This window comes from Chaetodon trifascialis, chromosome 6 (genome assembly GCF_039877785.1).
Source record: "Chaetodon trifascialis isolate fChaTrf1 chromosome 6, fChaTrf1.hap1, whole genome shotgun sequence".
NCBI classification, from domain to species: domain Eukaryota; kingdom Metazoa; phylum Chordata; class Actinopteri; order Chaetodontiformes; family Chaetodontidae; genus Chaetodon; species Chaetodon trifascialis.
Window position 1 is genome coordinate 15631425 of NC_092061.1, and position 26757 is coordinate 15658181.

The 26757-nt window shown below is 41.7% G+C and overlaps 4 protein-coding genes across 4 annotated transcripts; 2 read left to right on the forward strand and 2 right to left on the reverse strand.

The window, feature by feature from the left end:
• Positions 1-277: 277 nt before the first annotated feature.
• mcidas (multiciliate differentiation and DNA synthesis associated cell cycle protein) lies at positions 278-3382 on the reverse strand. The gene is made up of 7 exons (XM_070965407.1): positions 3008-3382; positions 2861-2933; positions 2665-2744; positions 2150-2210; positions 1779-2005; positions 1177-1287; positions 278-1071 (listed from the first exon to the last, which is right to left on the reverse strand). The coding sequence occupies exons 1-7, from the start codon at positions 3176-3178 to the stop codon at positions 652-654; spliced, it is 1143 nt and encodes a 380-aa protein (XP_070821508.1). The 5' UTR covers positions 3179-3382; the 3' UTR covers positions 278-651.
• A 912-nt stretch (positions 3383-4294) lies between these two features.
• LOC139333194 (cyclin-O) lies at positions 4295-6584 on the reverse strand. The gene is made up of 3 exons (XM_070965489.1): positions 6168-6584; positions 5415-5600; positions 4295-5319 (listed from the first exon to the last, which is right to left on the reverse strand). Exons 1-3 carry the CDS (start codon positions 6519-6521, stop codon positions 4702-4704), a joined length of 1158 nt encoding a protein of 385 aa, XP_070821590.1. The 5' UTR covers positions 6522-6584; the 3' UTR covers positions 4295-4701.
• A 2184-nt stretch (positions 6585-8768) lies between these two features.
• Positions 8769-20701, forward strand: tut7 (terminal uridylyl transferase 7). The gene is made up of 29 exons (XM_070964304.1): positions 8769-8857; positions 9835-10267; positions 10425-10573; positions 11042-11158; positions 11261-11438; positions 11614-11702; positions 11982-12033; positions 12162-12231; positions 12486-12612; positions 12720-12839; positions 13074-13208; positions 13495-13672; positions 13949-14637; positions 14860-15010; positions 15107-15193; positions 15295-15395; positions 15746-15803; positions 15993-16096; positions 16208-16297; positions 16420-16533; positions 16775-16852; positions 16955-17132; positions 17425-17472; positions 17587-17678; positions 17766-17881; positions 17993-18192; positions 18409-18482; positions 18577-18643; positions 18998-20701. Exons 2-29 carry the CDS (start codon positions 9853-9855, stop codon positions 19054-19056), a joined length of 3936 nt encoding a protein of 1311 aa, XP_070820405.1. The 5' UTR covers positions 8769-8857; positions 9835-9852; the 3' UTR covers positions 19057-20701.
• Positions 20702-21176: 475 nt separating this feature from the next.
• isca1 (iron-sulfur cluster assembly 1) lies at positions 21177-26357 on the forward strand. The gene is made up of 4 exons (XM_070965450.1): positions 21177-21279; positions 23251-23304; positions 24857-24962; positions 25243-26357. The coding sequence occupies exons 1-4, from the start codon at positions 21199-21201 to the stop codon at positions 25389-25391; spliced, it is 390 nt and encodes a 129-aa protein (XP_070821551.1). The 5' UTR covers positions 21177-21198; the 3' UTR covers positions 25392-26357.
• Positions 26358-26757: the final 400 nt, after the last annotated feature.

Here is a 26757-nt window from a genome sequence, read left to right on the forward strand (position 1 = left end):
CATGGGGGAAAAAATCTATTTCAATTTCCAAAAAGAAGGATAGAAACAAGGATGTTGGCTGCAATGCATCATGAGTGAATGCTCTTTTTCAGACCACACAGTCACTCAGACAGAGACAAAAGGGGAAGGAAGTCCAGGCTGCTTAAATGAGGTCACAGGGTCACATTTGTTTCACTGCTCAAACAAGAAAAGTTCAGGTTGAAAACAGTTTCTTTCCATTTGCTTCAATATCACCAAAGTCCCTTTCCCCAATAAAAATTTCTCCACAGTCAGCTTTAGAAAACATAACTTTTATTTCCATCTTGTAAAGTCATTTCCATTTTCCAAGGCAAAACATATTGTGAGGTGTGAAAATAAACATGACATTGCCTCATTGTTTGGCTTGATCATTACATTTTGAGGCATGTAAACAGAAAGACAAAGACAAGAAAAACTTAGGCAGTATTATTTCCTTTGTCAGGCACCACCTCTGACTGATTAGCTTACAAGCTACCTGAGGAAGACATCATTTAATCATTCACAGATATCACTATAGATTATTAGTTAAGCATTAACAGTCACTGCCCACCCACACTTCCTTCCAGTCTTGGGTAGACTCATGGCACTTTAGAAGCACAAATGGATCCAATTATACATTTGTCAACCCTGGTTTCAGCTGTGGTTGGGAACCCAGCGAAAGCGGTATCCTCCTTGCTGAGTCCTCGAGGTGAAGGCATGTCCATGAGGGAACACCTGAGTCCTTATGGTGCAGTGTTCTCTAACAGAAGTTCTGAAAGATGAGACGCTCTCTTCAGGCTCTGCTCCATCCGTTGCCATGCTGCTGTCTTTGGAAATAGACGTCTGCAGGCCTGAGAATGCGCCATACATGCGTATAGTCTCTGATTCCTGAGCACCGTTCAGGACAGCATTGCAGCGTGTGCTGATGTCCCTCAGCATGTCCTCCACTGAGTCAGAGGACTCTGTTTCATATCCTTCATCCAGTCGCTGCCGCTTGCAGGGGCTTAGCGAAGTTTTTTCACCGCAAAGCAACACTGGCTCTCTGACATGTGGGTCTCTGACTGTCATTAGTTTCTAAAAGAGAGCGGTGGAAGTACAAGACAGACATAAAGATTAGGGATCACAGGTTTTAACGTGTCCAGGATGAAAGTGTGTGTACGTATCCAGTCATGTACTCACTTCAAGCACTGACGCCAGGTGCTTTGCACGGCTGGCCAGCTGCCTCAGGTGAAGGTTTCTCTGCTGAAGGGAGTCAATCTCCTCCTGTTTTCTGTGAAGAGTCTCATGGAGCTGCAGACACACAGAGACACATATCTATGATCAGTCACGCTGATAGAAGACGCAATACTCAGACTGAAACTCTGCCCCTTTACCTTGACAATTCACGCACCTTTGTGTTTATATACTGTATGATATGCTGTTTCAAAACACTGTTGTAGCTGTAACGACTTATGCAGTTTTTGTGATTAAAAATGACATGTTTTAGTGATTTGCACAAAGTCTCCAGGATGCACCTTATTAAATCAGACTGGCCTCAATTTGGAGACACGAATCATTGACACAACAGAAGGACTATAGCTGAGCCCGTGAATGACCAAAAGGGTCAGGTAATTTGTGAGAATGGAGAACAGCAGGGCTTTGGGATTTCTAATGTATCAAAAAAAGCACTTGTTGCATGATTTAGATCAATCTGAGCACAAATCACATATAAATATTCCCTAATGCTGTGCACCACAGTCATAAAGTCATACTGTTACACTGTACACTGGTCTTAGATTTACCTGATTGTTGACTTCCATGGAATCGCCCAAAGCCCTGCCTTGGCACTGGGCAAGACCCCTCCACAGAGCTCCATCTTGGGCAGATGGGTCGACTGCTTCTGTGGTGGAGCGAACCACACTGTCTTCTGAAGAGAAGTACCGCTGTGGGGTGAGGGGAGGTATGACACATCCCTGAAACGGTATCAGTTCAGCTGGAGACAGACTGCTCTCCAGCGTGGCAGGAGAATCTGACAGAGGAGAGAAACACCCAGAAGTTCAGTCATCATGCTTTATGAAGATGATGATGATGATGATGATGATGATAAGACGTTAATATTGTAGTCAATGCTCAGATGTAAAATGTTGCAGAAGATTTGGTTTGCTTTACTCACCTGCCATGAAATCCAGAGCATAATCCCCAAAGTCTTGGTCATCTGCATCAGATTCATTCACCTGTGGGTGAGAAAAACTGATCATTAAAAGACATAAATGTGTTAAAATCTCAGTCAACAAAGAAATCAGTGCTACCCCGTACCTGAAATTCCCACCACGACCAAGCTGGGTAATATGGCTTTATGGCAGAACATGTGTTGGTGGTCATTTCAGTGAGTGTGCCGTCGCGTACTGTGTTTTGGGTTCAGGATGAGCTGTGCCAAAGAGGCTGCTCGGGGACAAAACGAGCAGCAGTCCGACCAATTAGCGGTAGCCTGCGTGTCACGAGTAAACACTCTGACTGCAGAATTCCAGCACATCATGTCAAACATTAACCGCCCAGAAGTGATAAATATCTGCCACCATATAATCTCTCTCTGTTAGACACAAGTAGTTAGGAGTGAGTAGATTCACATGAAAAATCAAATGTCACATAAACAAAGACACTTCTGTCCGACAAGTTCTTTCTCCTCACCTGAGAGCCGAGGGTGTCGCTCTCTCGTCTCACCACAGACGCACAGTCTTCCAAATCATCCCACGCAATTGTTGAAAAGGCTGCAGGACGAGAAATGCGTGGCTGCATGATTGAACCCTCATAAGTGATTTATTTACACACGCTGTCTTTTTTACCACGCGCATGCATGGAGGCATCATTCCAGAGAGGCGCATACCTTGTTCAATGTCGCAGGGGAGCTCCACGTACACTGTGACTGGACTGCTGCTTCTTGGCACCAGCACCTTATCCTGCAGGTAGAAAGCCTGTTAACAGCGCTGAGCTGGGCTGAGTTGTGCGCATTATTGTAGAAAGAAAGATTTACCTTTTTGCTTACTGCAGCTCTCCTTCCCTGCTGGCCCATTTGGTTGGGGCAGATAGCACCAAACACCTTTCTTTGTCGTTGCATCTTCGTCAGCTCGGCTCTGGCTGCAGGACGGAAGGATTTGATGTAGAGCTGATATAGGCGAAATTCTCCCGGTTTGTGTCTCTCCATGCCGCGGCCTCGTAGTTTTGGCCCAATCAAAGGCACTTATTTGGTCTCTAGGGAGTGACAGCGTCCTCGGAGATTAAACTGGTGCAGACTGACGGTTTTCTGGTATAAAGTGTGAAGTGGTACCGCGCGTAACGGCGCCATTACAGCAGGTGCTCTCTCTCTTCCTCCGCCTGCGGCCACATTTTCAAATATTCCCTTCATCCTGCCGGAGGCGCACGTAACCTTTTTCAAACCACGTCTGTTTTATAAAACCAAACGCCTTAGCTTTTGTCTTCATAGTCTTCATCAGACAGACCAGTCCGTTGGCACAGTCGAGGCAGTTTGTGCAGCGGATTATCTAATTTTACGTTAATATCAATAATTCTTTGTTTCATATTCAGTGCGTCGTTTCTATCCAACTGTGCGTAAAACATCTACCCAAATTAGGTCAATCCTGGTGCAACATTTAAGCGACGTGGAAAAGGAAAAGGGCAATTACAGCAGACAGCTCAGTAAACACTGGTGACAAATGCCTCGATTAGTAAACAAACAAGAGTAAGCCTTGTTGGCCCTTAACGCTGAATGCACCTGTGTGGTCGACACTGTGTCAGCAGGTCGAGATGCCACGCGTAATGGATTATCAGAGAAAGCCTCTCAACTGACCAAGGCCCTGTTGGGGCTGTTCCGTTTTATTGAGTAGCTATACAAAACGCTGTGCGTAAACTGATCTCCATGCAGGCAAACAGCTACAACAGTCTATAAACCACAAAAAATACTATTCTTGAAGTCTACATGTCAGTAATCTCTTAACAGTCTTTTGCTGTATTTGTAGTGAGCTTTGTAAAATAAAAAATAAATAAATAAATAAAAAGCCCAAACACTGCAGAATAGAAAATAGTATCAGATGACTACAAACCCCTGTTTGTGCCCATTCAGTCCAGATATGTCGGCATAGACAACATTTGATGCTGTGGTACGCGATGGGTTTTTTTTTGTTTTTGTTTTTTTTTTTTGGTCAGATTTCATCATTTCTTATTCATGTCATCCAGTCTTCATTGCTTCTGGACAGACGAGTGATTTTTCATCAAACTCCAGCTGAGTTTGTATTTAACAATCCATTCAGAGACCAACACAAGTTAATTTTACTCATCATTTATTTCATAATTAAAAATAATAAATCAATTAATTACAACACATTTTTCCAGCTGCTTTATTAAAGAGGTTGCAATAGAAATGGAAACCTGTAACATGCAAGACAGTGCATACAGTGACTTTGATTTAGAATTAATTAAAATAAACAGAATATATTAATATACTTCATTGATAAACAATAACAGAGTAGCAATAAATACACAACTATGCTAAGTTGTAAAACACTCATTGGCTGCAATCAACAGATTGTCTATGAGGTATACATGAATTTAGTTTGCATAAACACCAGTCTACTTCTGAGCATCCTCTTAAAAGAACTCCATTAATATCACCTCCTGCAGTGGAGGGGAATTTGGCATTTTGCTCACATCTGAATGGTGGCACACCTGTAGTCACATGGTGGACATCACTTCCAATGTGTCCTGGTTTAATGACACCAACAGTTTGAGGTTGTCTTTGCATTCCTGAGCCAGATTGTGGTTGGGGCTCCCCTGATTCACAGACAAGAAGTGGCCCCTGAGAGAGGCCAGAGTGTGGCCCTCCGATGGTTGGGTGGGAGCTGTTTGGGTACATGGTTCACCAACAAAGCTGCTGCACTGCTCTTCCTGTGACTGGATGATTGCATGCTCAACAAGCCCTTTGTCATTTTTCAGTAAGTCACTGGCTAGCCTCAGTGCACAGCTTGCAGTCAGAGATGGCGGGTATTTGTTGAAAGCATAGTCTGCCAGACTCAACTCGCACACCTTTCGTGCCAGATTGCTGCACTGCCTGGTCGTTTTTGTGTTTGGATTCATTCTTGCAAACCGGTCGCCACCTGAGCTGTCAGACACAAGCTGGGCAGCTTCAGTGCAGTTGGTGTAATAGTCCAGGAAGAAGGCCAGGGTGGGTGCAGCAAGGCAGAAGTTGAGACGGAGGAGGATGAGGCACTCCATGTTGCAGAGCTGCTCCTTTGTGAAGGCGTCACAGCAGAACGACAGGAGATGGCTGATCCGGGGTGAGCACACCTCCACCTGGGTGCATGCAGAGAGAGGGAGCAAGTTATAATATTTGCATGAAATCCAAAAACCATCTGCTCCTCAAGCATTTACCACACTCACAAAAGCACCTGTTTACTGGCTAGCAGGAGTGCAGTGACACCGAGTAGCTGGAAGCAGTCAGCAGCCACAGGCGTGGACGCCAGGAACCTGTCCATGATGTTCACCGCCAGGCAGCAGCACTCAAAGGACAGACGGAAATGTTTGTGTACAGGGATGAGCCAGCTGACGAGTGTACACCGTGCCTCTGCAGTCAGCTGCAAATAAAACACAGAGTCCATTAGTTTGAACAGCAGATCGAACATAACACTACATACAGATTAAAAAGGAGGTTTTTAGCAACTGTTACTTAAGATGGCGTGTTTGTCTTCTTTAAGTGCATGAAAATAACCACTACTCTACTGTAGTCTACTGCAATGGCAAGACCTCAGGAGACTAATGCATTTTATTGACAACATAGGCAATGTAGAGATATTGAGAGATAGACAGTGAAGACTGCATGATTATTTATCAAAAGATCATCAGGTGCAATAATTGGTGCCACAGTAAACTGTGAAATAGCAGTGTACTGGAGAAATGAACTATTCCAAAATTATGTACACAAATGAACCATTATTTCAGAAGACATTATGATTCTTTTGGATTGCAGATGTTTTGGATTTGCATCTGATGATTGCAGACAATAGATAAAGTCTTCAGCAGCAAAGTAGTTCTTACAATAATGATTCTTGCAAATTGTAAAGAAAAAAAAAAAGATTTTTTAAATTTCTCTACTCCATGTTTTCCATTGCGTAACTGGCCGTATAAAGTGTCTAATGGCCTACTTGTGGCTGGTGTGCCAAGCTTTTGCAGGGATGAAACTGCGCCTCTTTCGCCCTCTGGATCGTGTAACCAATGTCACCGTACTGGAGGTACCAGGTGGACAGCTGTCCTGCAGGAGGCTCGTCTGAGCGGTGCGGGGACACATCTATCCGAGCCGGGGATGAAATCGGGGAAGATTCCAATTCTTCATCGAAACCGGAGTCGCTCAACTTGGACATGAGTGTCTGCTTTCTGCACCGGGTCGTCTGCCGCTGCCGGGACGGTGTGAGCGCCTCTGTTGGAGGAGATGCACCGGTTGTCCGTCTCCGTTTGTGAACAGTCTCGGAGCCACATTCACCGTTCACAAATGACACCATCTCCGGGCTCTCTCACTGGAGCCCGTTTACACACCGGCTGCCAGGCCACTGGCTGTGTTTACTGACACCAGGTCTTACACAGCAGCTGTCCACTGGGTGTACGTTTTTTTTTCTAGGATGGCGAAGTCATATCCCGCCCTACTCTGCCTCTGATTGGCTGATTGGCTTGAGTATGAGGCGTGAGATTGGCTTAGGGTAAACCAATCAGAAGCAGATTCGGGCCGATCATGCCTTCAGCATCCTGAGGGAAAAAAACGGACAATGGGGGGGGGGGGGGGGGTGTTCCGTCTGGTGACGTCACTTTTCCCGGGGTCTACCCCGCTCCTCCAGGGCACCTTTCTCCCGTCGCCTGGGCAACCGAGGCTAAACAATCGCTTGTCCCATGTACGAGTGAATTATCCTAAACCTTGGACCATATGTTATAGCTTTTGGTGTCTGCAGGTCTGCGCAGTGAGACAAAGAAATCTGTCCTTTCAGCGAGTATATGGACAAATGTTTCACTGAAACATGAATTTCACACGAGCTATTATTTATTTTATATTACCATTTTAATTTATTTAATTTATATTTATCAAGTCATGAAATGCAAATTACAGTTTCACTTGTAATGGTGTGTTTCACACTGCTGTTTTTCCTGTTTTCCTGTTTTTTTTGTTTGTTTTTTTTTAAACTCTCTTCCTGTGTTACATTTATACAGTCAATGGAGCCATCTCAGAGCACCTTGTTCCAAGGTGCTCATGTGGTTTCTTGGCCAGCACCGGGGTCCCAAAACAGCATTCACATTAACTTGTCTTTCCAACTGAACTACTTGCGTCGAAGCTAAGCAGGCCATCTGTGGCCTAAAGCTGGATTCAGACTGAAACTGTGGATTTTATCAGTGAACATCGTGTTGACTGATGGCGAAAACCCGCCAAACAAACAACCAGCTAAAGCAGAGCCACTCTGCAGAAGAGATAATCCTGACTCAACTTTTACCAAAGCTGAGTGCTTGATGTCAGCTTTCAGTGCATTTTGTTGGACAATCCCATACATGAAAGACTTTTAAAATCCTGCCCTAAAACAAACAGCTGTGTAACATCTAGGCGTCTGATGAGCCTTCAAATTGGAATTGGACTGACAGCTTATTCAGTTGAATAAACTAAGACTGACCAGTGTTTCTGAGTGCGGGTTTGATCCAGAACAGTTGCAGTTGGAGGTGTGCCAATGTTATTTGGAGTAGAGGGTGGTGCTGATGTGCTTTTGGACCACAATGAAGACCAGCTGGGGAAATTCTCAAAACTTTTCATCAACTGTGGGATCTTGTACTGCAACGCCATCGTCTGCTGACCTCCTGACACACCATCCCGATACATCACAATCCTCTCTGGCTAGCTGTGGTTCACCTGCACAGAAGAACATATACAAAGGCCAGTGGTTCATTTAGGTTATGGTGTGACACTCGTGCCTCCCACTCGAGAGTTTACTGAGAGGCTGAACCAGCTGAGAGAAACAGAGAAGACAAGGGAGGGAAGGTCGGTCCCCGAGTCTTGGCTGAAAGGGTTGGGTGTGATCTATATAGGATATAGTATATAGGATGATAACATTGACATTGACAAACATTACTATGAAACTTAATATAAACCACATTTGTATTAGAGTGTGTGATGCTCATTGTACGCTTTCATGAAATATTTCATGAAATATTTACATTCTTTAGTCTTTATATGAAATTTTGTCTTTAACTGCTGAGTCAGTAATACTAAATAATCAAGGGACCACGTGTGTGGGGTGAATTGGCCCACATTATCCTCACAGCTTGCCCACCATCACAAAATCTGATGCTGAAGTGGTTGATTTTTAAAATGCAGAAGGGAAGTTATTCACATGTCACTGGGATTATATGACAGCATACCAAAAAACTTTTCCTGAATTCAATGCCATCCAAAATGCAGCAGCAGCTGTAAACCATACACATTGCCACAAGGTGCCAATATTATTATTGTTATGTAAAATTAAGAAAAGTCTAAAAAAACAACAACCATGGGGATAGGTGGAGATTGAGATGACGTCAGTATTTAATCCATGAGATTGCTTCAAATTTAGTTTCGGATGTTTTTTTTCCCACTGTGTTTCGAATTGTTGCCGAGGTGCAGTTAGTAACAATATTGTATCATTTTACAATGTTGGAATGATTTTCTTAAAATGTACCGGCGCTATTTTTGTTGTGGGCGGAACGCTCACGACTACAAAACACACAGCCTGTACGTCACCTTTCAAACTCCAGTGCGAGACAAGCGATCATGCCTAGTCAGACCTGAAACAAGGCTTCAAGTATGCCCTTTGCGCACGTACAAAAGGTATTTAAATGACTTAAATATTTTATGGGTAATTAGCGGTTTTGCTAATGGCTGCCTTTACAGCAGCTGCTGGGCGAACAGCTTAACATAAACTATAAAATAAACAGTAACATTCGCGTTAGCCGGGTAGCTAGCTGTTAGGCGTCCTAGCTGGTAAGCTAAATACCAGCATTTAAGAGTAACGTTAGCTGGGCTATGGTCGGCTATGTGGCCAGTTAGCTAGCGTGAAATTTGGCGACTAACACGAATTTATTGACGACGTGTTAGCTGCATGCGTGATGAAGTTATACGCTGTTAACTCGAAGAAGAAAAAGAAATAACGCTTGAGGCAAATCAGACTGCAGAAGGTAGCAAGCTAACGTTAGCTCACGCTAACGTGATGCCATAACAAGCTCCTGAAGTGAGCTCGGTTGGTAGGCTAACGTTACAGTTAGCAAGGCAACTTGAGTGGTTGGGTAACCTTATGTTACATGTGTACGTACACAGTCACCGTAAATGACCTGACGGTGATTTTATATTAGTCATAGGCGTAGTAACATGAGAAACATAAATGTTAATGTTAACATTAGTGTTTTCCAACGGGGTCTGATTTTCAGGTCAGATCTGTCAACGTCGAATAAAAGTCGGACAAGACGTCAAATATTATGCACAACATGAAAATGACACTATTTATCGCTGGCTAACTGTCATCTGTTGGCTCTACTTAATCAGACGCTGAGGTCAAGTTTTGGCTGTCTCTTATTCAGCTGCGAAGTTCTGCAACAGTCTGGTCTGAATTAAATGATATCGTGTGAAAGCTGTGAGCAGTTGCAGCCAATGAATATTTCTGCACAAAAGCAACAAATAAAGCATTATGCTGTTACTAAGAAAGGACATCAAAATTTTGGCAAATTATCCTGTTGGCATTCAGTTTGTGCCTGGGATGCTTTAATTACACAAGGGCTATTTCCATGTTAACTGAAAGTTTCATCCTCCAGTTTTAGTATAAGTGAACCATGGAAAACTCGGGCAGGCCTTACCGAGTAAGACAAGGTGGCTGGGAGAGGGGAGCAGCAGCAGACAAGGCGGAAAGCTGGAGGATCCAGGACCAGGGTCGAGGACAGAACTTCAGATTAGATGGAGGGCAGCAGGGCAAGAACCAAGGCGGACCCTACCGGGCCAGTCCCAAGAAGGGAGGACTGGGGCCTGTGAGCTACTCCCCAGGTGGATTCAGAGGTGGTCACAGCCCCTCACAGAAGGAGGATGTCCGGTGGTTCTCAGGTCCTGAGAACAGCGGAGGCAGTCGAGAAGATAACTGGAGAGAGCGCTCACAGCAGCAGAACTGGAGGAGGAGTTCGCAGGGAGAAGGTCCAAAGGAGGACAGGGAGCAGGGGAGGAGAGAGGACACTGATAGCAGTGCTCATAAATCAGGTGAGGATTTGGAAATTAGCGTCTGGGGAAGGAGTGGAACTCTTAGGATTATCCCTACCTCATCATCCATGACATACACTCATTACTGATGAACAATACTTCCATGAACACATAGCCAACACATTTTTGACACGCATTTTTGACCCCCTTTCCAAAGGGAGAAGACGGAGAAACAGAAACAAAAAGAGAACTTTTGCTGAAGAGAGCAGGTCCCTTGAAGACTCCACACTCTCAGCCAAAGACCTGCGGAGCCTTCGGCAGGCAGAGAGGCGGCTTAACAGAGATGAGGTCTACTGTGTAAAGAAGGTACTGCCTCATAGTGAGATATTTTAATAATTAATTAATTGTTTCAGTTTTCCAAGCAAACATGCCAAAAAAATTGCTGGTTCCAAGTTCTCAAATGTGAAAATTTGCTGCTTTTCTTGATCTTACATCATAGTAAATCTAATATTATTGGTTATTGGACTGTTGGTCAGACAAAACAAGACATCTAATGATCTAGGATGTTGTCTTGGCTGTTTTCTGATATTTTATAGACCAATTGATTAATTGAGGAAACAATCTGCCGATTAGTCAGTGGTTGCAACTCTAATTTGCTAAGTCTTTTTATAGTAGTCAAACCTAATAAGGGATCCATTCTGTAATTAGAGTTGTTTCAATGATACAGTAGTTAATGTTTATGAGGTATAACTGGGTTAAGGACATCCGTAACAGTGTAATTATCCCAGCTGTTGTCTGATGTCTGTACTTTCCTCCTTTTTTAAATTGGGTCAGAGGTCCCACAGCAATCCTGGTGCACTTTACACATGCGCTCTGTGTGATGTTCCCCTGGAATCTCTGTCTGATGCTTATAGGCACATCAGAGACAAACGGCACAAGAAGAAGGCCAGGGTGAGATGTGGCAAATCATCATTTACACGATTACATTTAATGATCTTTATGCATGGAAAACTCGATGAACTCCTCTTTGCACGTGTGTGTTTATGTTCATAGGAACGTCAGGAGCAGGTGATGCTGATTGAGATTCTGCCTCCTGGTCCAGAGCAGATCAGTGCAGTGAGTGCTGCACTAGAGGCTGTTGTTCTGGAACATGGGATGAATGATGAAGATGTTGAGAGGAGACAATGTGTTGTCTCCATCATGCAGGACCTCCTTCTATCCGCCCTGCCTGGTAAATAACACAGAACAACATATTCACTTGGTGACAGACATGACCCGAATTCATCCTGATTGTCATATTGCTTTGAAGCAGTCTGTTGTCTCTTATTCTTTACATCAATTCAATATTCTGAGTTATGTTTTATTATTAATAATACTCTTCCCTTTCTTTTTTTTTTCATCTGTAGAAATCAGGCTCAGACTATATGGATCATCTTGCACTAAGTTTGGATTTAAGGATTCTGATGTCAACATTGACATTCAGTATCCACCTCACGTGAGTAGCCCAGTGTGAGTTTGATGGTGTGCATACTGTTTTGTTTTTGTACAGTTTTGACATAATAGCGAAATGGCAAAATATTTCTGTTGCTCTTATTCGGAATTGTTGCTCTTGCTCGGAATTTCCCCTCGAGGGACGAATAAAGGAATATTGAATTGAATTGAATTTTGCTTTCATTATGTTGTAAGCTTTAATTGTGATTGTTTAGTAGTTCATATGTCCTTTTAATATCATATTTATGTCATATGAAGGCTTTGAAATGGAATGTATTCACAGATGCATCAGCCAGACGTCTTGTTGGTGGTCAAGGAGAGCCTTTCTGTTAGCCGTGAGTCGCCTCTTATTCATTTAGCAGCTTTTTTCCTGGTTAGAATTTTAAAAAATCCGATCATAGGAAAGTCAGTCATGTGAGTGTCATGGAAGCTTTAGATTTAACACGTCTTGCTTTGCCCTCAGCTCTCTTCGTCGATCTGGAAGCTGATTTTCATGCCAGGGTGCCTGTGGTCATCTGCAAAGAGAAAAATAGGTGGGTTTCTCCCACAGTTATAGGATTATTTGATTTGTATGTTACATTTATGAATCAAGCTTGTATGATTGAAAGAATATTTGAGATATTGAGGTTGATCATTGATTAAGGCATTATGAAACTACCAGAATGGGTTTTTGTACATGCACAAAAAGAAAGACAAAAGAAAGTAGCTGATATCAGGGTTGTATTACCACGTTACGAAGAGTCGTAAACCACTGATAAAAACTGAATCTGTTCTTTTTTCGTGACAGTGGCCTCATCTGCAAAGTCAGTGCAGGGAATGAAAACGCCTTCCAAACCACTTCCTATCTTTCTGCTCTGTCCAATCGGGAGCCTCTCCTCCTCCCACTGGTTTTGGGCCTCAGACGCTGGGCCCAGGTATGTTTCCAGCTGATATGACCTTTTGCTCACATTTGCCAGGCAATTAGTGAAAGGGGCAAGCATCACATTTTGTTTTTAACATGTTGTTCCTGTTTATGGCTTAGATCTGTGTGATCGACAGAGCAGAGGAAGGTGGGCTGCCGCCGTATGTCTTTGCCCTCATGGTTATCTACTTCTTACAACAGCGCAAAGAGTCCCTTTTGCCTACTTACCTGAAACAGGAGGTTTGTGTTTCTTTTCATCTCAAGCCCAAAATAAAATGTACAGAATTAGTTGCAGTATTGGTCCAGGGCTCGAGACTAACAATGTCCAATCAACCCAGGGTTGCAGAAAAATCACTATTGGTGTTTTTGCTGTTGTTTTTTGGGTCAATGGTGAAAAAAGTTAGTCTGGAGCCCTGTTGGTCATTGCTAGTTGTTTTCAGTGGAAACTAATCTTAATCATTTGATTGTCTTTAGATTAAGGTGTTTTCACTCAGCAGGCTGTCAGACTTCAGTCTCACGCATGTGGAGGATGGATATTTACATTGGGCTTACAGCCCGTCCTCCAAAGAATCATCACAGCCAGCAGAGGGCTCCTCTATAAAGGGAAAGGTAACCATGATATACTGTATATGTACTGATATTCTAGTTTTGATGATGAATGTGCTTTTTATAGATCAGACCCTTTCATTTTTTTTCGCCTCAGTAAAACAAGATTTTCTCTTCGCCTGAAGACAAGATTGATTGTGTTTATGTAAATAAGGGAAACTGCTTTGGGAACTGGTAGTAACGTGTATGTGTGCACTTTAGTAGAAGAGCTAAGGCATGCAAAACATCGTCTTTTAATTCACAGTCCCAGCACCTGAAAGTATGTGCTGTTTGCTTCGTTTCCTTGCAGGTTCCGCTCGTGCTTCAGAGCCCTCACCCAGCTGTGGAAATTGGTGTTCTCTGGGTTGAAATGCTACGCTTCTACTCGCTGGAGTTCAACATGGCTGACAATGTGATCAGTGTGCGGACCAGTGCTGTCCTCTCCCGAGAGATGAAAGACTGGCCAAAGAAACGCATCGCTGTGGAGGGTCAGAAGCTTTCTCATTTGAGCTGTGAATTTGAAGTTTTTTGCTTTTTGGCACTGGAGAAAAATATTTCATGCATTGGTGCTTTTGTAAGTGAAAAGGAAAAACACATTTAATTGTCACATGTTTCTTTAGTTTTGACTAAAGTGGACCTATCCTAATGCCCAGGTTGCAACAGACATGCAAATAAAATGCCACTTTTCCATATTAGCCATATAGCTTTTGACATTGATTACTCTTACATGGTTTAACCCAAACTGTCTCTGTTTCTGTGTTCAGACCCATTTGCTGTGAAGAGGAATGTGGCCCGCACAGTGAACAGCCAGCAAATGTATGAGTACATCCTCCACTGCCTCAAAACCACGTACAAGTACTTTGCACTGCCACTCAACACGCCAGCTAGTCACAAGCCACAGGCACAGTGTGGATCTGTTAAAGGGGCAAATGTGAAGACTTTGAATGAAGCGATTGTATCAGATTTCAGTCAGCTCAGCATTCAGTCACAACATGCAAATCAACCTAAAGCTGTAGAAAATGGTCCTGAAGATTCTGATTGCATTATTGAGGAAGAGGAGGAAGTTGAAGAATACAGTGACTCTGATGAAGAGAGAGAGAAGGAAAAAGTGGACCTGGGCAAAAGTAGTCTCTCTGAGGATGAGGAGGATGAGGATGTCGATATTGATGTGGACATGCATAACAGACACCACTTGGACAGCTTCACCACAGAGGATGAGGAGATTTTCCCAGTGGATGAGATCTCTGGGGAGGAGCTTTTGTCTGACGAGGAGGGTCCAGATTTGGACACACCTGGTTCAGTGGATGAAGAAGAGGAGGAAGAGTTGGCACCCGCGAGTCTCTCACTTGCACCTTTAGAGGATACAGTTAAAGATGAGAGCTCAGAAAATACAAACCAAAAACAGAGGAAACTGTCGTATCAGTTCACCAGGCAAGCTTTCACCAGAGGGAAGGTAACGCATAGCCTCGTGTTTGTTTTCACTTTACATGCAGTACCTCTGAAAGCCTCTGTGGAAAACAAGGATCTTTATCTTAATGTGTAATAAAACAACATGTTTGGAACTGAAGTGAACTTTTTAAAGTTCTGTGGTAATTGTTTGAGTTGTAGAAGGTAAACTGCAAATAAGCTTCATGTTGTGCATCATCTAAGTTAAACTCCTTTCAATCTGTCTTAGTCACACATGGTTGTGTGCAGCTTGTGCAAGCGGGATGGACATCTGAAGAAAGACTGTCCGGAAGACTTCAAGAAAGTGCAGCTGGATCCTTTGCCCCCAGTAACACCAGAGTTTATCAATGTCCTCAACAAAGTCTGTGAGCAGTGTTACAGTGAGTATTTATAGTGTATTTATAGGGCTTTGGGTCAGAAGTGATTCCATCAATGCCCTGAAATATGCTTCCTACCTGGGTCTGTTTCTTTTGTAGCCGACTTCGCCCCAGGTGAACTGGAAGTGGGTGTCAGAGAGCACATCCTTCAAGACCTGGAGACCTTTGTCAGACGACAGTTTGCTGGTGAAGTAAACTTCCACTTTATCTGTGTTTATCTGAGATTTTATGAATTGCAATTATTGCGTTGCTGACGAAACTGACAAATCCTCTTTTTGGATGAACAGGAGCTCGGCTACAGCTGTTTGGATCATCCAAAAATGGCTTTGGCTTCAGGCAGAGTGACCTGGACATCTGTATGGTGCTGGAGGGACAAGAGACCATAGATGTAAGTTATCTGTTTATCTTATTGCATGGTTGGTTTATTTGCATAGAAGAAGGCTTTGCTCTGTTTTTGTAGTCAGGTCTGCTTTTGTTTAGCATCGGCCTTCTTTGCTGTGAAAGAAATTAGAAAATTGGCAGATTGCTGAGATCAGATGTTTGCCATTCAAGTTTGGCAACGTGACCAAATCAACGATGGAATTTTCTATGACTTTGTTTATTAATGGATGGAAAGAGAGAAGTTTTAAGTGTTGGAATGCAGTATGATCTAAATTGTGAGGCATTGATAGTTATTGGTAATAGTGATAGGCTGTCTCTAATCTATAAAATAGAACTGTTCATGAATTTCTCTCACAGGATGTTGACTGCATCACTATAATTGAAAGCCTGGCGAGATTGCTGAAGAAACACCCAGGTTAGTAATAAGTCAGGGTAGTTTAGTTATAGTCTATGCAGTTATTGACACCCTCTACATTTAGTCCCTCGGGTCAAATAGAGAAAAACTTTCTTTGCTTTAAGTGAGATGTAGAGTAAAAATTTATAAGATGTACAAAGTGTCACTGCATCCCTTTAACTTGCCTCCACACCTGCACCCTGTCGCCAGGTCTGAAGAACATCCTGCCCATCACGACAGCAAAAGTACCCATCGTGAAGTTGTACCATGTTCGCACCGGCCTGGAGGGAGACATTAGTCTCTACAACACTCTGGTTGGCCTCTTTCTCCCTCTGTTTTTTTTCCTCCATATTTCTTTTTGTCTGAAATTTGCCTTTGAATAACTCTCGTTGTTACGCTTGAAGACAAACCTCCTTCCTTTTCAGGCCCTGCACAACACACATCTGCTAGCTTCATATGCTGCCATTGACAGGAGAGTGAAGATTCTCTGTTATGTCATGAAGGTTTTTGCTAAAGTGAGTACGCTTTATGCACTCTGAGCTACGGTGTCTCTCTGTTCCCAGGGTCATGTGATCTTATACTGTATATTGTATTGCAATACTGAATTCCCATCATGTCTGTCATTGTCCTGTTACAGATGTGTGACATTGGGGATGCTTCTCGTGGCAGCCTGTCGTCCTACGCTTACACCCTCATGGTGCTGTTCTTTCTCCAGCAGAGAAACCCACCAGTTATTCCTGTGCTGCAAGAGGTACAAATGGCATGTTTGTTTAAAAAAAAAAGTGCAAGCTTTATTTGAACACCACCTGCTTGTGTGCTGTATGATTAACGACTCAAATAGATTTGACTAAATTGCTTTTTTTTTTCAGTTGAGTTATCTAAGAACATCTCTCTAGACAAGTAATATTATATCCCCAGGCATACAAATAGCAAATATGATTAGTTAGTATTGCCATGAACTTCAGATTCTCTCAACTGTCTCTCTGTTGCAGATTTATGATGGAAAGAAGAAGCCGGAGGTGCTGGTCGATGGCTGGAACGTGTACTTCTTTGATGATTTAAAAACATTAGTCAGTACTTTGTCATTTTACTCGGAGTGTAAACATTTTAGTGAGTCAGCATGTCACATCGCGTCTTAATAACATGTCGATGTTGTCTTCTTCCACCTACAGCCCAGTCGCTGGCCACAGTATGGAAAGAACAGTGAGACGGTGGGGGAGCTGTGGCTCGGCCTGCTCCGCTTTTATACCGAGGACTTTGACTTCAGAGAGCACGTTGTCTGTATCCGTCAGCATGCCCGCCTCACCACCTTCAACAAGCAGTGGACATCCAAATACATTGTCATTGAAGGTCAGCTTGACTGAGACACTCAGAGTACGATAGAATATAAATGGATAATGTAAAACATAGAAGCATAGAAACTAAAAACTTATAACTAATATAAACTAGTTGATATCAAACAACACGGCTGTTCTATTATTGTTTTGTCGCTTTGGGAGTCATGATTACACGCTGCTGTCTTTAAATGAATATCACTGAATTCATGATTAGTGTTGTTAGATTGTTTTCTGAATTGAAATGACTGTGTAAGGCTGCTTGGAAATCATTTTAATTGTCAATTCTCTTCTCTGTTCAATTACAGATCCTTTCGACCTGAATCATAATCTCGGAGCTGGTCTGTCCAGAAAAAGTAGGATTATGTCTCTCTTGAGTTGTCTCATTGCCTTTGTTCTGTCTTTTTCTCTTTTCCTTTGAAATGTTTTTTTGTAGTCTTCTCACGTTTCCTTTTTTGTCATTAAAACAGTGACCAACTTCATCATGAAGGCGTTCATCAATGGCAGAAAAGTGTTTGGCACACCGGTCAAAGCCTTTCCTCCTGTGTACCCGAGTCAGATGGTTAGTATTCAGTCTAAAGGCCTCATTTGCATATTGTGATGGAATTATCAAAGCATTGAAATTGTGATTTGACCTCACCCATCGCAGGAGTACTTCTTTGATCCTGAAGTCCTCACTGAGGGAGAATTGGCTCCCAATGACCGCTGCTGCCGCATCTGTGGCAAGATAGGACACTTCATGAAGGACTGCCCCATGCGTAAGAAGTAGGTATAATCACAGAACGCCTGAATTTATCACCCTGTTAACTTCGATGTTTGTCTGCACCATGTGTCAAGCTACACGTTTCTTATACGTGGTGGATTGTTTTTGCACAGGTCAAAGCATAGAAGGGACTCTGAAAGGAGGCCAGAGCACCTGCGAGACAAAATGGACACAGGAGAGGACGCCAAGGATCAGGCCAGACACAAGAGTGAGCACTGGAGGAAAAGAGATGCACTGGAGATGCGCTGCTGCTACCTGTGTGGTTCAAGTGCCCACATCAAGAAGGACTGTCAGCTGTACAGAAGCCCTGCAGGTTCATGCAAAGTTCCTTTTTCTTCTTTTCTTTTTTATTATATTTTTAAGCTCTTCAAAAAGATATTTCTTCTGGTAGTTTTGTTTCTTAGTTTCCTTTACTTTCTGTTGCACTAAGACTGTTACGTACAAGAAGTAGTTGCGCATTGATGTTTTAATCAAAATAGAGGGAAGATGTCAGTTGCTTCCTTTTAATCTTTTAATTGTCCTTTGGCAGGTAATGTGAAGATAGAAAGTTTCTCTTCCCCCTCTTCAGCCCACCTGAGGAATTTGAGAGAAAAGGAGCGACAGGTACAATCTCAGTTTTGTGACAATGTTCTTTTGAAATGTGTTATTACTGACACTGTGGTAGACCACCTGCTACACCTGTGCTCCTATGTTTTAGGGTTCACCCATTCAAGAAGACAAGAAGAAGAGAAAGCCACAAAATGTGATATTAAGTCCACAAGCAGGTATGTAAATTTTTACTCCTTTTTTACATTTCGCTTCAATTGAAAATCCTGAAGTACTGTCACTGCCCCCATAGAGGCGGGTGAGATGAGGGGTATTCATGTGGTTGCCAGCTGCAGCCTCACTGCTAGATGCTGTTGTTCTCTATATAATATCCAATAACATATTCTGTGAGTGACCAAACCTGAAATAAAGCAAATAAAACAGCAAATACAGCAGCCAGTTTGTCAGGATGAGGCAGTGTGCCTATTTTGTCCTTTAGCCTTTTAAGTTTTTTAAGTTACAAAAGTGGCTCGTGCAGTTTAAAGATCTGCTTTTGAATAAATATTGACCGTTGCACACATGGTCTGTTTCAGGTAGTTTATCCTGCCGAAATATGGGTCGCTCTGGTCACAGGAAGAGCCCGGTGGAATGAGCAGCAGCTGCGGCTACACAAACCACGAGGTTCTACTCTTGTCCAGGCAGACAGCAACCCAAAGTCCAGAAACCCTTAAATCTGGATGGGACTGTTGGGCCATTGGGAGCCTATTAAAAGCCAAAGCCAGGACGCCTTGACTTGAAGCCAAATAGGGCCTTTTTATGTGTGTTGTTTTTTCCCCCTAAAGCTCTCCTCCTCCGAGGAGCTTTTTTTTAAAGCTTTCATTTTAACAAGACATGTCATTGTGCACGCACCTCACATCTTTGTTTACCTACTCTACCAGTCAATTTTATTGTATTTTTTTTTCAAACTCATCACATTTCAAGCGATTTCCTTGTCAATCCACCTTGAAATTTCTCAAATTAGAAAATGTAAGTAATTGACAAGTGTCTGTTCCACGACTAACAGTAAATAGATAAGGTCTTGATCACCATAATAACATATCTTAATTGCAGACAACCTCCTGTATATGTGTCTTATAATTGACTGTATAGGCTCAACAGGCCTCACAGTCAAGTAAGGCTCTTAACTGATACAGCTGTAAGACAAATGGACATGGTGTTGAAATATTAGTCATCAAGATCAAGACCTTTTCAAATTAAACCAAAAAGTAACTCATCAGTTCAAATATTCCTTATTGTATAATTACAGGGTTTGTCCAATGTGTTTCCAATCATGTTTCTTGAGATTTTACCAAAAGAATTGCAATATAGGTTTCAAAAACTTCTGAATGGCAGTTTGTCTTTCACAATAGCCAGAATCTTTTTTTTTTAAATCAAATTTATTTTAAATCCTGCTTAATTTGTCCTCTACACTGATGTCCATCAGTCTGTCTCTCCTTCAGCCTTGAAAGCAGCTGTACCTACAGTTTGTCTGTCTCTGTGTTAGAGAAACCACCCTGTAGATATTTTTTCCAGGATCATAGTTTTATTTTTTGAGACTGCCGATCCACCACTATTTCATAGATACATACTGCCCCTTGACTGCCTCTAAGTGTGAATGGTAGAAGAGTAAAGCTGTAGTTCCTCTGCTAACCCTGGCCTGTGTCTGTCTCCACACATGCTAGGAAGTGTGGTAACTATAGTTCAAGAACACATAGTTGAGAAATTTGGGCAAAAAGTTTCATGCTTTCACGCGGCAGTAAGATTAAAAAAAAAAAAAAAGAGGAAAAAGCTGGTCCAGCTGATGGCGTACACTGCACTGTTCACTTACTTTAAACTAAACTATAGGTAATCTGTTAGCTGAGCAGAGAGATAAATGTATTTATTTGCCACAAAGGCTTCACTTTGTAGTAATGGTGCCAGAGATTGGTAGCTGCACTGTGAGGGTCCACTCCCTATATGTTGCTGCTAGTTAATGTCTCAAAGACCTGCTTATCATTCAACTTTGAATATGGACTGTCTGGCTTTATTGTTGTCCTAATATGGCTGAATTTTATAAAAGAATTGTGTTGTTGATGTTATTGTAATCAAATTTCTCATTTTAAAGTAGCTCTGTTTTTAATGCCAGCCTTATTGCATTTCTTTTGTTGGACTCAAATGGGAGGTTTAGTTTGTTATTAAGGAATCCCTATCCTGCCAGGAAAGGTTGGCTTGCGATCCATTTGTGTAAAACAATTCATTAAATTGAAATCAAATCCCAGTCTGGACTGTTTCTTTGAGAGAGGTTTTTTTTGTTTTTTGTTTTTTTTTTTAACATTTTAGCCAGTACTGAAGCCAATATACAAAAGTGTACTATTAATATAGCTTTGTACAAGAAAATGGACTCTGTGTGTGTGTTTGAGATAATTGTATTATTAGATTATTCAGTTGGGGAGATCACCTGTATGCACACCAAATATAGCACAGTGAGTATGAAAGATCATTATTGACTAACAAAGCTGACAGATGTGATTGAAAGTTGAAATTGAAGTTAAGAGAAGGAAATGAAAACAGTATTAATGATAGTTTTAAAATCTTTCAAGTAAGTTAAACAACAGAAGCTGATATGCAGCTTTGTACACTTATTTGTAAGGTCATTGGCTGCCGCGCTCGTCCGTCATGATATAAGCCAATCATTGAATGAGCTACTTTTTGTCGGGGGTGGTTGCCATTTTTTTTACACGCCTGCGCAGTTCAATGTTGTGATTTTAACTGCAACATGTCTGCGTCCATGGTGCGGGCGACCGTCCGAGCGGTCAGCAAAAGAAAGATATTGCCTACAAGAGCCGCGCTGACACTGGTAACGTTTTAATTGTACTTATTAAGTCATATGAAATGCTATTCTGTCTGTTCAGTGCATGTTAATTCAGAAAGTGTGGAGTTAACACCGACAGCTGTTATGTTGTGGTAATGTTACGTGATCCAAAGTTAGCTAAGCTAACGTTAGCTAAGAATCTGGCTGGAACGTCGCACGCATTAACATCACAACTCCATATGTACTTTTATGGAGTTTTCCTGTAACATTACAAATTTAACTGTGTTGATATAATCGTACTGGTATTAACTGCTAGCCGATAGACAGTCCGAGGCGGTTCTAGCATGACGTTAGGTTTTAAGGTCGTTATTGCCACGGGCTTAACTAGATGCTAACGTTGCTCCCAAGTAAGGTAACGTGAGGTTGCTAAGATAAGCTGTCGCTTTGGTGATATGCTATCGATTGATTTGTTTCTTTATAGCGACCGTTAACTTCATATTAGCTAATAAACACGGTATATAAAACAATGCCAGGATGCACAACGTTAACATAACCGTGTTCTACAATTTCGAAAATAATACCGGAGTTAATCAGGTTAAAACTGTCACATGAGGCTTTGATGATTCTAACTGTAACGTTAACGTTTAGTTTTGCACTTCCGGAAGGTTTGGGGGATCTCGGGAGACAGTAAAATAAATACAATAATAAATAAAATAAAATCAATGCGCAGAACCCGAAATATACTGACCTTTAGTCACTAGCAAGCTCCAAAAGTATTGGATCTCACATTTCCTACAAAGCAACCCGAAACATGTATTCGTTTGTTCCACCAAAAACCGCACGCTAATGCAAAGTCATTGTGACATCAGACTTTCACTCCGAGTAAACTTAAAAAAAAACAAAAACAAAAACAAAAATAAACCCGAAAGAAGACGGACAGAACCATCCCAGTGGGCCAGAGGTCTTAACAAATGCACATGGGTGACAAGTAAAAGGAAAATTCTGAATAAATAAGTGGAGAACCATAATGAATGCAGATGCTGCATGGCACAAGGGCTCAGTGAATGGTTGAATGAGCATGAAAACAATGTGGATCACATGCTATGGCCCTCACAGTTAGCAGATCTCTACCCAGTTGAACACCAGTGGGTCATTACAGAGGCCAGCGGTGGGCAAGCACCTTGTGAAAATGCTTCATCTTGGTTTTTCCTTCAGTTCGTCAGGTGTCTCTATCTGTAATGTCCCCACTTTGGTTCTTTTGAGACATTGGTCACCCGCCTGAATCTCAAACATACCAGGAAATAACAAGATAAACTAACAAGATAAAATAAACTCAGCATAATCTGTAGTTATTCGAAAAAGTTTGTCATTATGGGCGCGCTAAAAATGTTTTGATGGCAAACATCAGCCAGACGAGCTCTGCTAACAGTGCTGCTGCAAGATAATGTGTGTGTATGGTGGTCAGAGCTGATAAAGGTAGTACACTTAACTGTAAAGTAGTGGGACGTCCCTGACCACTGAGGCAACTGAAGATGTTGTGTCTTTAAGGCTTTTCTTTACCTGTCAGGGACTAAGGCCAAAGACAAACTAACGAAACACCTGACTGTAATAATAGATAATAAGTTGCCTAATGTGTGTGTTTAGCCATCCCTCCCATTATATATTGAAATCCAGTGGAAAATACTTGTCTTGCTCTTAACGATATACTCCACAAAGACCAATAAGTACTAGCACACTTAGTTGACAGGATGATTACGAAGCAACTCCAGTTGGGATGTCCTGAACATTTGGTATAAGCAGCCCAGGTGCACACAAAACAGATGAACACACCGGTTTAACGGATTAGCACCATGTGACTAATGTAGTTCACCTCAGTCTCCCAAATGCTTCAACGTGAGAGCCCAAACACTGGGATCCCTGTTCTCTGCACCTACATCCACTTAATTACAGCAGGGGCTACAACGTGTATTGTTGCAGTGAGTAGTAACCTTTTATTTTATGTTGTCTTTAATTTAGACTCCATCAGCTGTGAGCAAGATCAGGTTGTTGTTGCAGGACAAGCCGGAATATGTGAGTAATTCATACAGCCAATGTTCACAGAAACATCATATCATTAAGCAGTCAGTGCCATTGGACATCTCTTGTAATGGCAGCAAGGTGCTGTGTCTTTTGAGTCTTGAAATTTCAATGCAATGTGTTGTTCTCATCAAATTGATTGTCCTCTGCTTTGGGTTGTTAAAAAGTTAACGATAACCAATTTTTAAGGACATTTTATATTTGCCCAATGTGAAAGGGGAAAAAAAGTAAAGCCAAACAATCATCTTTTCCCTCCTTTGCTGAAATCACATCTGTTTTTACTGACTTTTCACAGAGTGGGACATTAGACTGCTCACACAAAGCCTTGCCAGCTTTATCTTTAAAAAAAAAAACTTGAAATCTGAGTACAAATGTGGGAGCAGTCCAGTCACTTTGATTTCACCCTCAGAGACTTGTGTGTCAGGGAGGTTTTATCAATCATGAAAACAAGAAAAATATACTTTTAAGTATTTATAAGAATGTAGTGGTATTCCGAGAGAAAAATGATGATTTGTCTCTTGAGGTATGCTTTTAGGGGAATTATGGGGCTTTTGTACATGCTCTGGTCTTATTAATTGAAGCCCTCTCTATGATGGCTGGGTTTTCACTCCATCTTTGAGGATGGCAGTTTGGAGCAACTATAAACACTGCCAGGGATCCACACTGAGACCATTTTTGGAGTGTGCAAGTGAAAAATGTACGCGCTAGCATTCAGAGTGGCCCAGCCTGGGAGAACATTGCCCTATAGAGCCAGAGAGGCGCTGCAGTTCTAGACACAGCTGTTCCAGACCCATACTTTGAAGACATACACAAGTTTAAGTGACAGATGAAAATGGCTCACACCAATGTTGGAAGTTAAGATAAGATGAGATCTAACTTTATTCATCCCACACCAGGGAAATTATGTTGTTACAGACAGCAGCAGATGTAGAAAAGAATATGAATAAAACATTAATAAAATGAAAAAAAAATCAAAAATATACATTTTATACAAAAGGTGTGTAAAAATAAAGTTGCACTGAAACGTTATCATTGTAATCAATGCATACACACATCCTATTTTCAGACTATCTGATAGTATCTGGTTACTCATTGAAAGTATTTATGGTTATTAATAAACAATATGCCATCTATTTGCTTTGTGATGTAGAGTTTTACGATGTAATCGGTGATTGTGTTCTACTAATACATTAAACATGCAAAAATACAAGTTCTATTTTGTTATTTTGCTCTGAATTTCTATTATGGATTAGTCAGACTGGCCACAGTGGCTAGGCTAACAAAGCCATGTTCACGAAGGCTTGCTCTGATAGTAGTTTTGAGTATATCAACAAGCATATATGAAATCACTGACATTTCGGCCGTGGTTGGTCCGAAGACCTAGTTGTGTTCCAATTGTCTGACCCTTATGCGTCTGCATTCCATCTCCCTGCAGTCCTGCTTATACATCTTATGACAGAGTTGCTGAAACTATAAAGTAGTGATTGGTAAGTAGTGATTGGTAAATGGTAAATTCAGCTGAAAGGTATGTCTCTGGCTTTTCTAGATCGGTTTGAAGGTCGGCGTGAGAACACGTGGCTGTAATGGACTGACTTACACACTGGACTATACCAAGGAGAGAGATAAGTCTGATGAGGAAGTGCTGCAGGATGGTAAGCTGGGTCTTATTGTTGTGCTTTCTTTTCATAGTAAAAGACAATGAAAGTTTGGGATATGAAGGCACAAAGATCAAATGTATCAAATACATTTTTTCCCTGATTTTTGTGAATTATTCACAGCATGCATTGCTGTCATCCATAGTAACTTTTTTGTTGCTACCACTAGGGGGTGCCACAGTTGGGATTTTTAACATTTTCATATAGTGTGTTAAAAAAAATATGTTTTTGTATGTTTTAAGGGTGTTGTGACTGCTTTACTGTGACTCTGTTGCAGGTGTGAGGGTGTTCATAGAGAAGAAAGCTCAGCTGACCCTTCTGGGTACTGAGATGGACTTTGTGGAGTCAAAACTGTCCAGTGAATTTGTCTTCAACAATCCCAACATCAAGGGAACATGTGGCTGTGGAGAAAGCTTCAATGTGTGAGCATCATGGAGCCTGTGTCCTCCCTCCACCCTAACTGCTCCAAACCTGTCCCACCCATAAAGACTGAGAGACTGAATGTTGACGAGGAAGTCAGACATGAGGAAATCTCTTAGATGTGGACGTGCCTACGTTCCTACCACTGCTTTTCCAGCAGAACACTCATATACGCACACTCATGAACCCCAAGTATGTTCATGCTAAGAGGAGGGTTTTAATACACCCAGTGTAGTCAAAACCGTGTCGACATGTTGATTTTTAGGTTCAGATACCTCTGTTGTTGACAACTGTTTTTTTTTATTCTGGGTTCTACACTGAATATACCTTAGAAAGACCTCAAAAGCAAAAATGTTTTGTTAATTTGTTTTTTTTAAATTCAGTGACTGCCATTGTGGCTTCTATCATACACATGTACGCACATTATTTTCAGTCAGATTGCATCATGACCTGTGTGAAGGAGGAAAGGGTACAACATGACCAAGAACATACGTGCTGAAGCTGAGAGTTGATCAGATTTAAGTCGGTAAAGCTAAGAGGCTGAAGCATGATACAATAAGTTAGTATTCTGTTTCTAAGTTTGAATCTTATCCACCAGAATCTCAGAGATGTTAAGGTTGACATGATAAACACTGTAAGACAGTGTACTTTATCCAGTGTCATGTACCAGTAGTATGAAAAAGTGGAAGAGTTTGAGTGTCTTGAAACTGCTTTATTAGTTTGTATAAGTATATATTTATGTGTGTAAATATAAAGAATGTAAATCTCTCTTGAACCACACAAACGCACAAAAAAAAAAACAAAACACGCACCAAACATATATCCCTCACAGAAGAGTACATGAGGTTGATGTTGGCTTCTTTTTGCTTAATTAAAGCCAGGATTTGTATAGACTGTGTGCTCTTATTTGTAACCTGTGCAATATGTCTGTGTACATATGAAATAATAAATGGCTAAATCCGGCAGTATGGAGTGGTGTGACCACTGTTTGATGTTCAGCAGCTTGACTGTAGGAGTTGTCGCGGGATGATTGTTTCATCACTACAACGTGGTAAAATTAGAGCGGCTGTCATGCAGATCTCGGTTTGTCAGTGTCACATCCTGAAGTCCATGTTTCTGCTGCAAACTGAGAAACGTGTCATTTATTTTCTTTTGTTTTGTTGAATTTAAGCAGAGGAAGAAGAAGGTGCAGTTTTTGTGAGAGGTTTATTTTGATTATCTATTTTAGGGTGTTAACATTACTAAAGTAACAAGTGGACGTGTGCTTCATTTTTAAGGTCTTTTGGAGTTATGGACAATCAAAACAAGGAAGAGGATTCTGACAGCAGAGAGTTTTGTGAGCTTCAGGTAGTGAGAAATTATATATACACTA

Bases quoted from the DNA above. Each gene is read 5' to 3' on its own strand.
- isca1 (XM_070965450.1), top strand. From the start codon at position 21,199: ATGTCTGCGTCCATGGTGCGGGCGACCGTCCGAGCGGTCAGCAAAAGA. The intron at 23,305-24,856 runs GTGAGTAATTCA...TGGCTTTTCTAG, and splicing joins TGCAGGACAAGCCGGAATAT to ATCGGTTTGAAGGTCGGCGT. The intron at 24,963-25,242 runs GTAAGCTGGGTC...ACTCTGTTGCAG, and splicing joins TGAGGAAGTGCTGCAGGATG to GTGTGAGGGTGTTCATAGAG.
- mcidas (XM_070965407.1), bottom strand. From the start codon at position 3,178: ATGGAGAGACACAAACCGGGAGAATTTCGCCTATATCAGCTCTACATC. The intron at 2,211-2,664 runs GTGAGGAGAAAG...TCTCACCCACAG, and splicing joins GCGACACCCTCGGCTCTCAG to GTGAATGAATCTGATGCAGA. The intron at 1,288-1,778 runs GTAAATCTAAGA...GTGTGTCTGCAG, and splicing joins CCATGGAAGTCAACAATCAG to CTCCATGAGACTCTTCACAG.
- LOC139333194 (XM_070965489.1), bottom strand. From the start codon at position 6,521: ATGGTGTCATTTGTGAACGGTGAATGTGGCTCCGAGACTGTTCACAAA. The intron at 5,601-6,167 runs GTAGGCCATTAG...TTTTATTTGCAG, and splicing joins GCTTGGCACACCAGCCACAA to CTGACTGCAGAGGCACGGTG. The intron at 5,320-5,414 runs GTGCTTTTGTGA...GCATGCACCCAG, and splicing joins TCCTGCTAGCCAGTAAACAG to GTGGAGGTGTGCTCACCCCG.
- tut7 (XM_070964304.1), top strand. From the start codon at position 9,853: ATGGAAAACTCGGGCAGGCCTTACCGAGTAAGACAAGGTGGCTGGGAG. The intron at 12,034-12,161 runs GTGAGTCGCCTC...CTTTGCCCTCAG, and splicing joins GGAGAGCCTTTCTGTTAGCC to CTCTCTTCGTCGATCTGGAA. The intron at 17,473-17,586 runs GTAGGATTATGT...TCATTAAAACAG, and splicing joins AGCTGGTCTGTCCAGAAAAA to TGACCAACTTCATCATGAAG.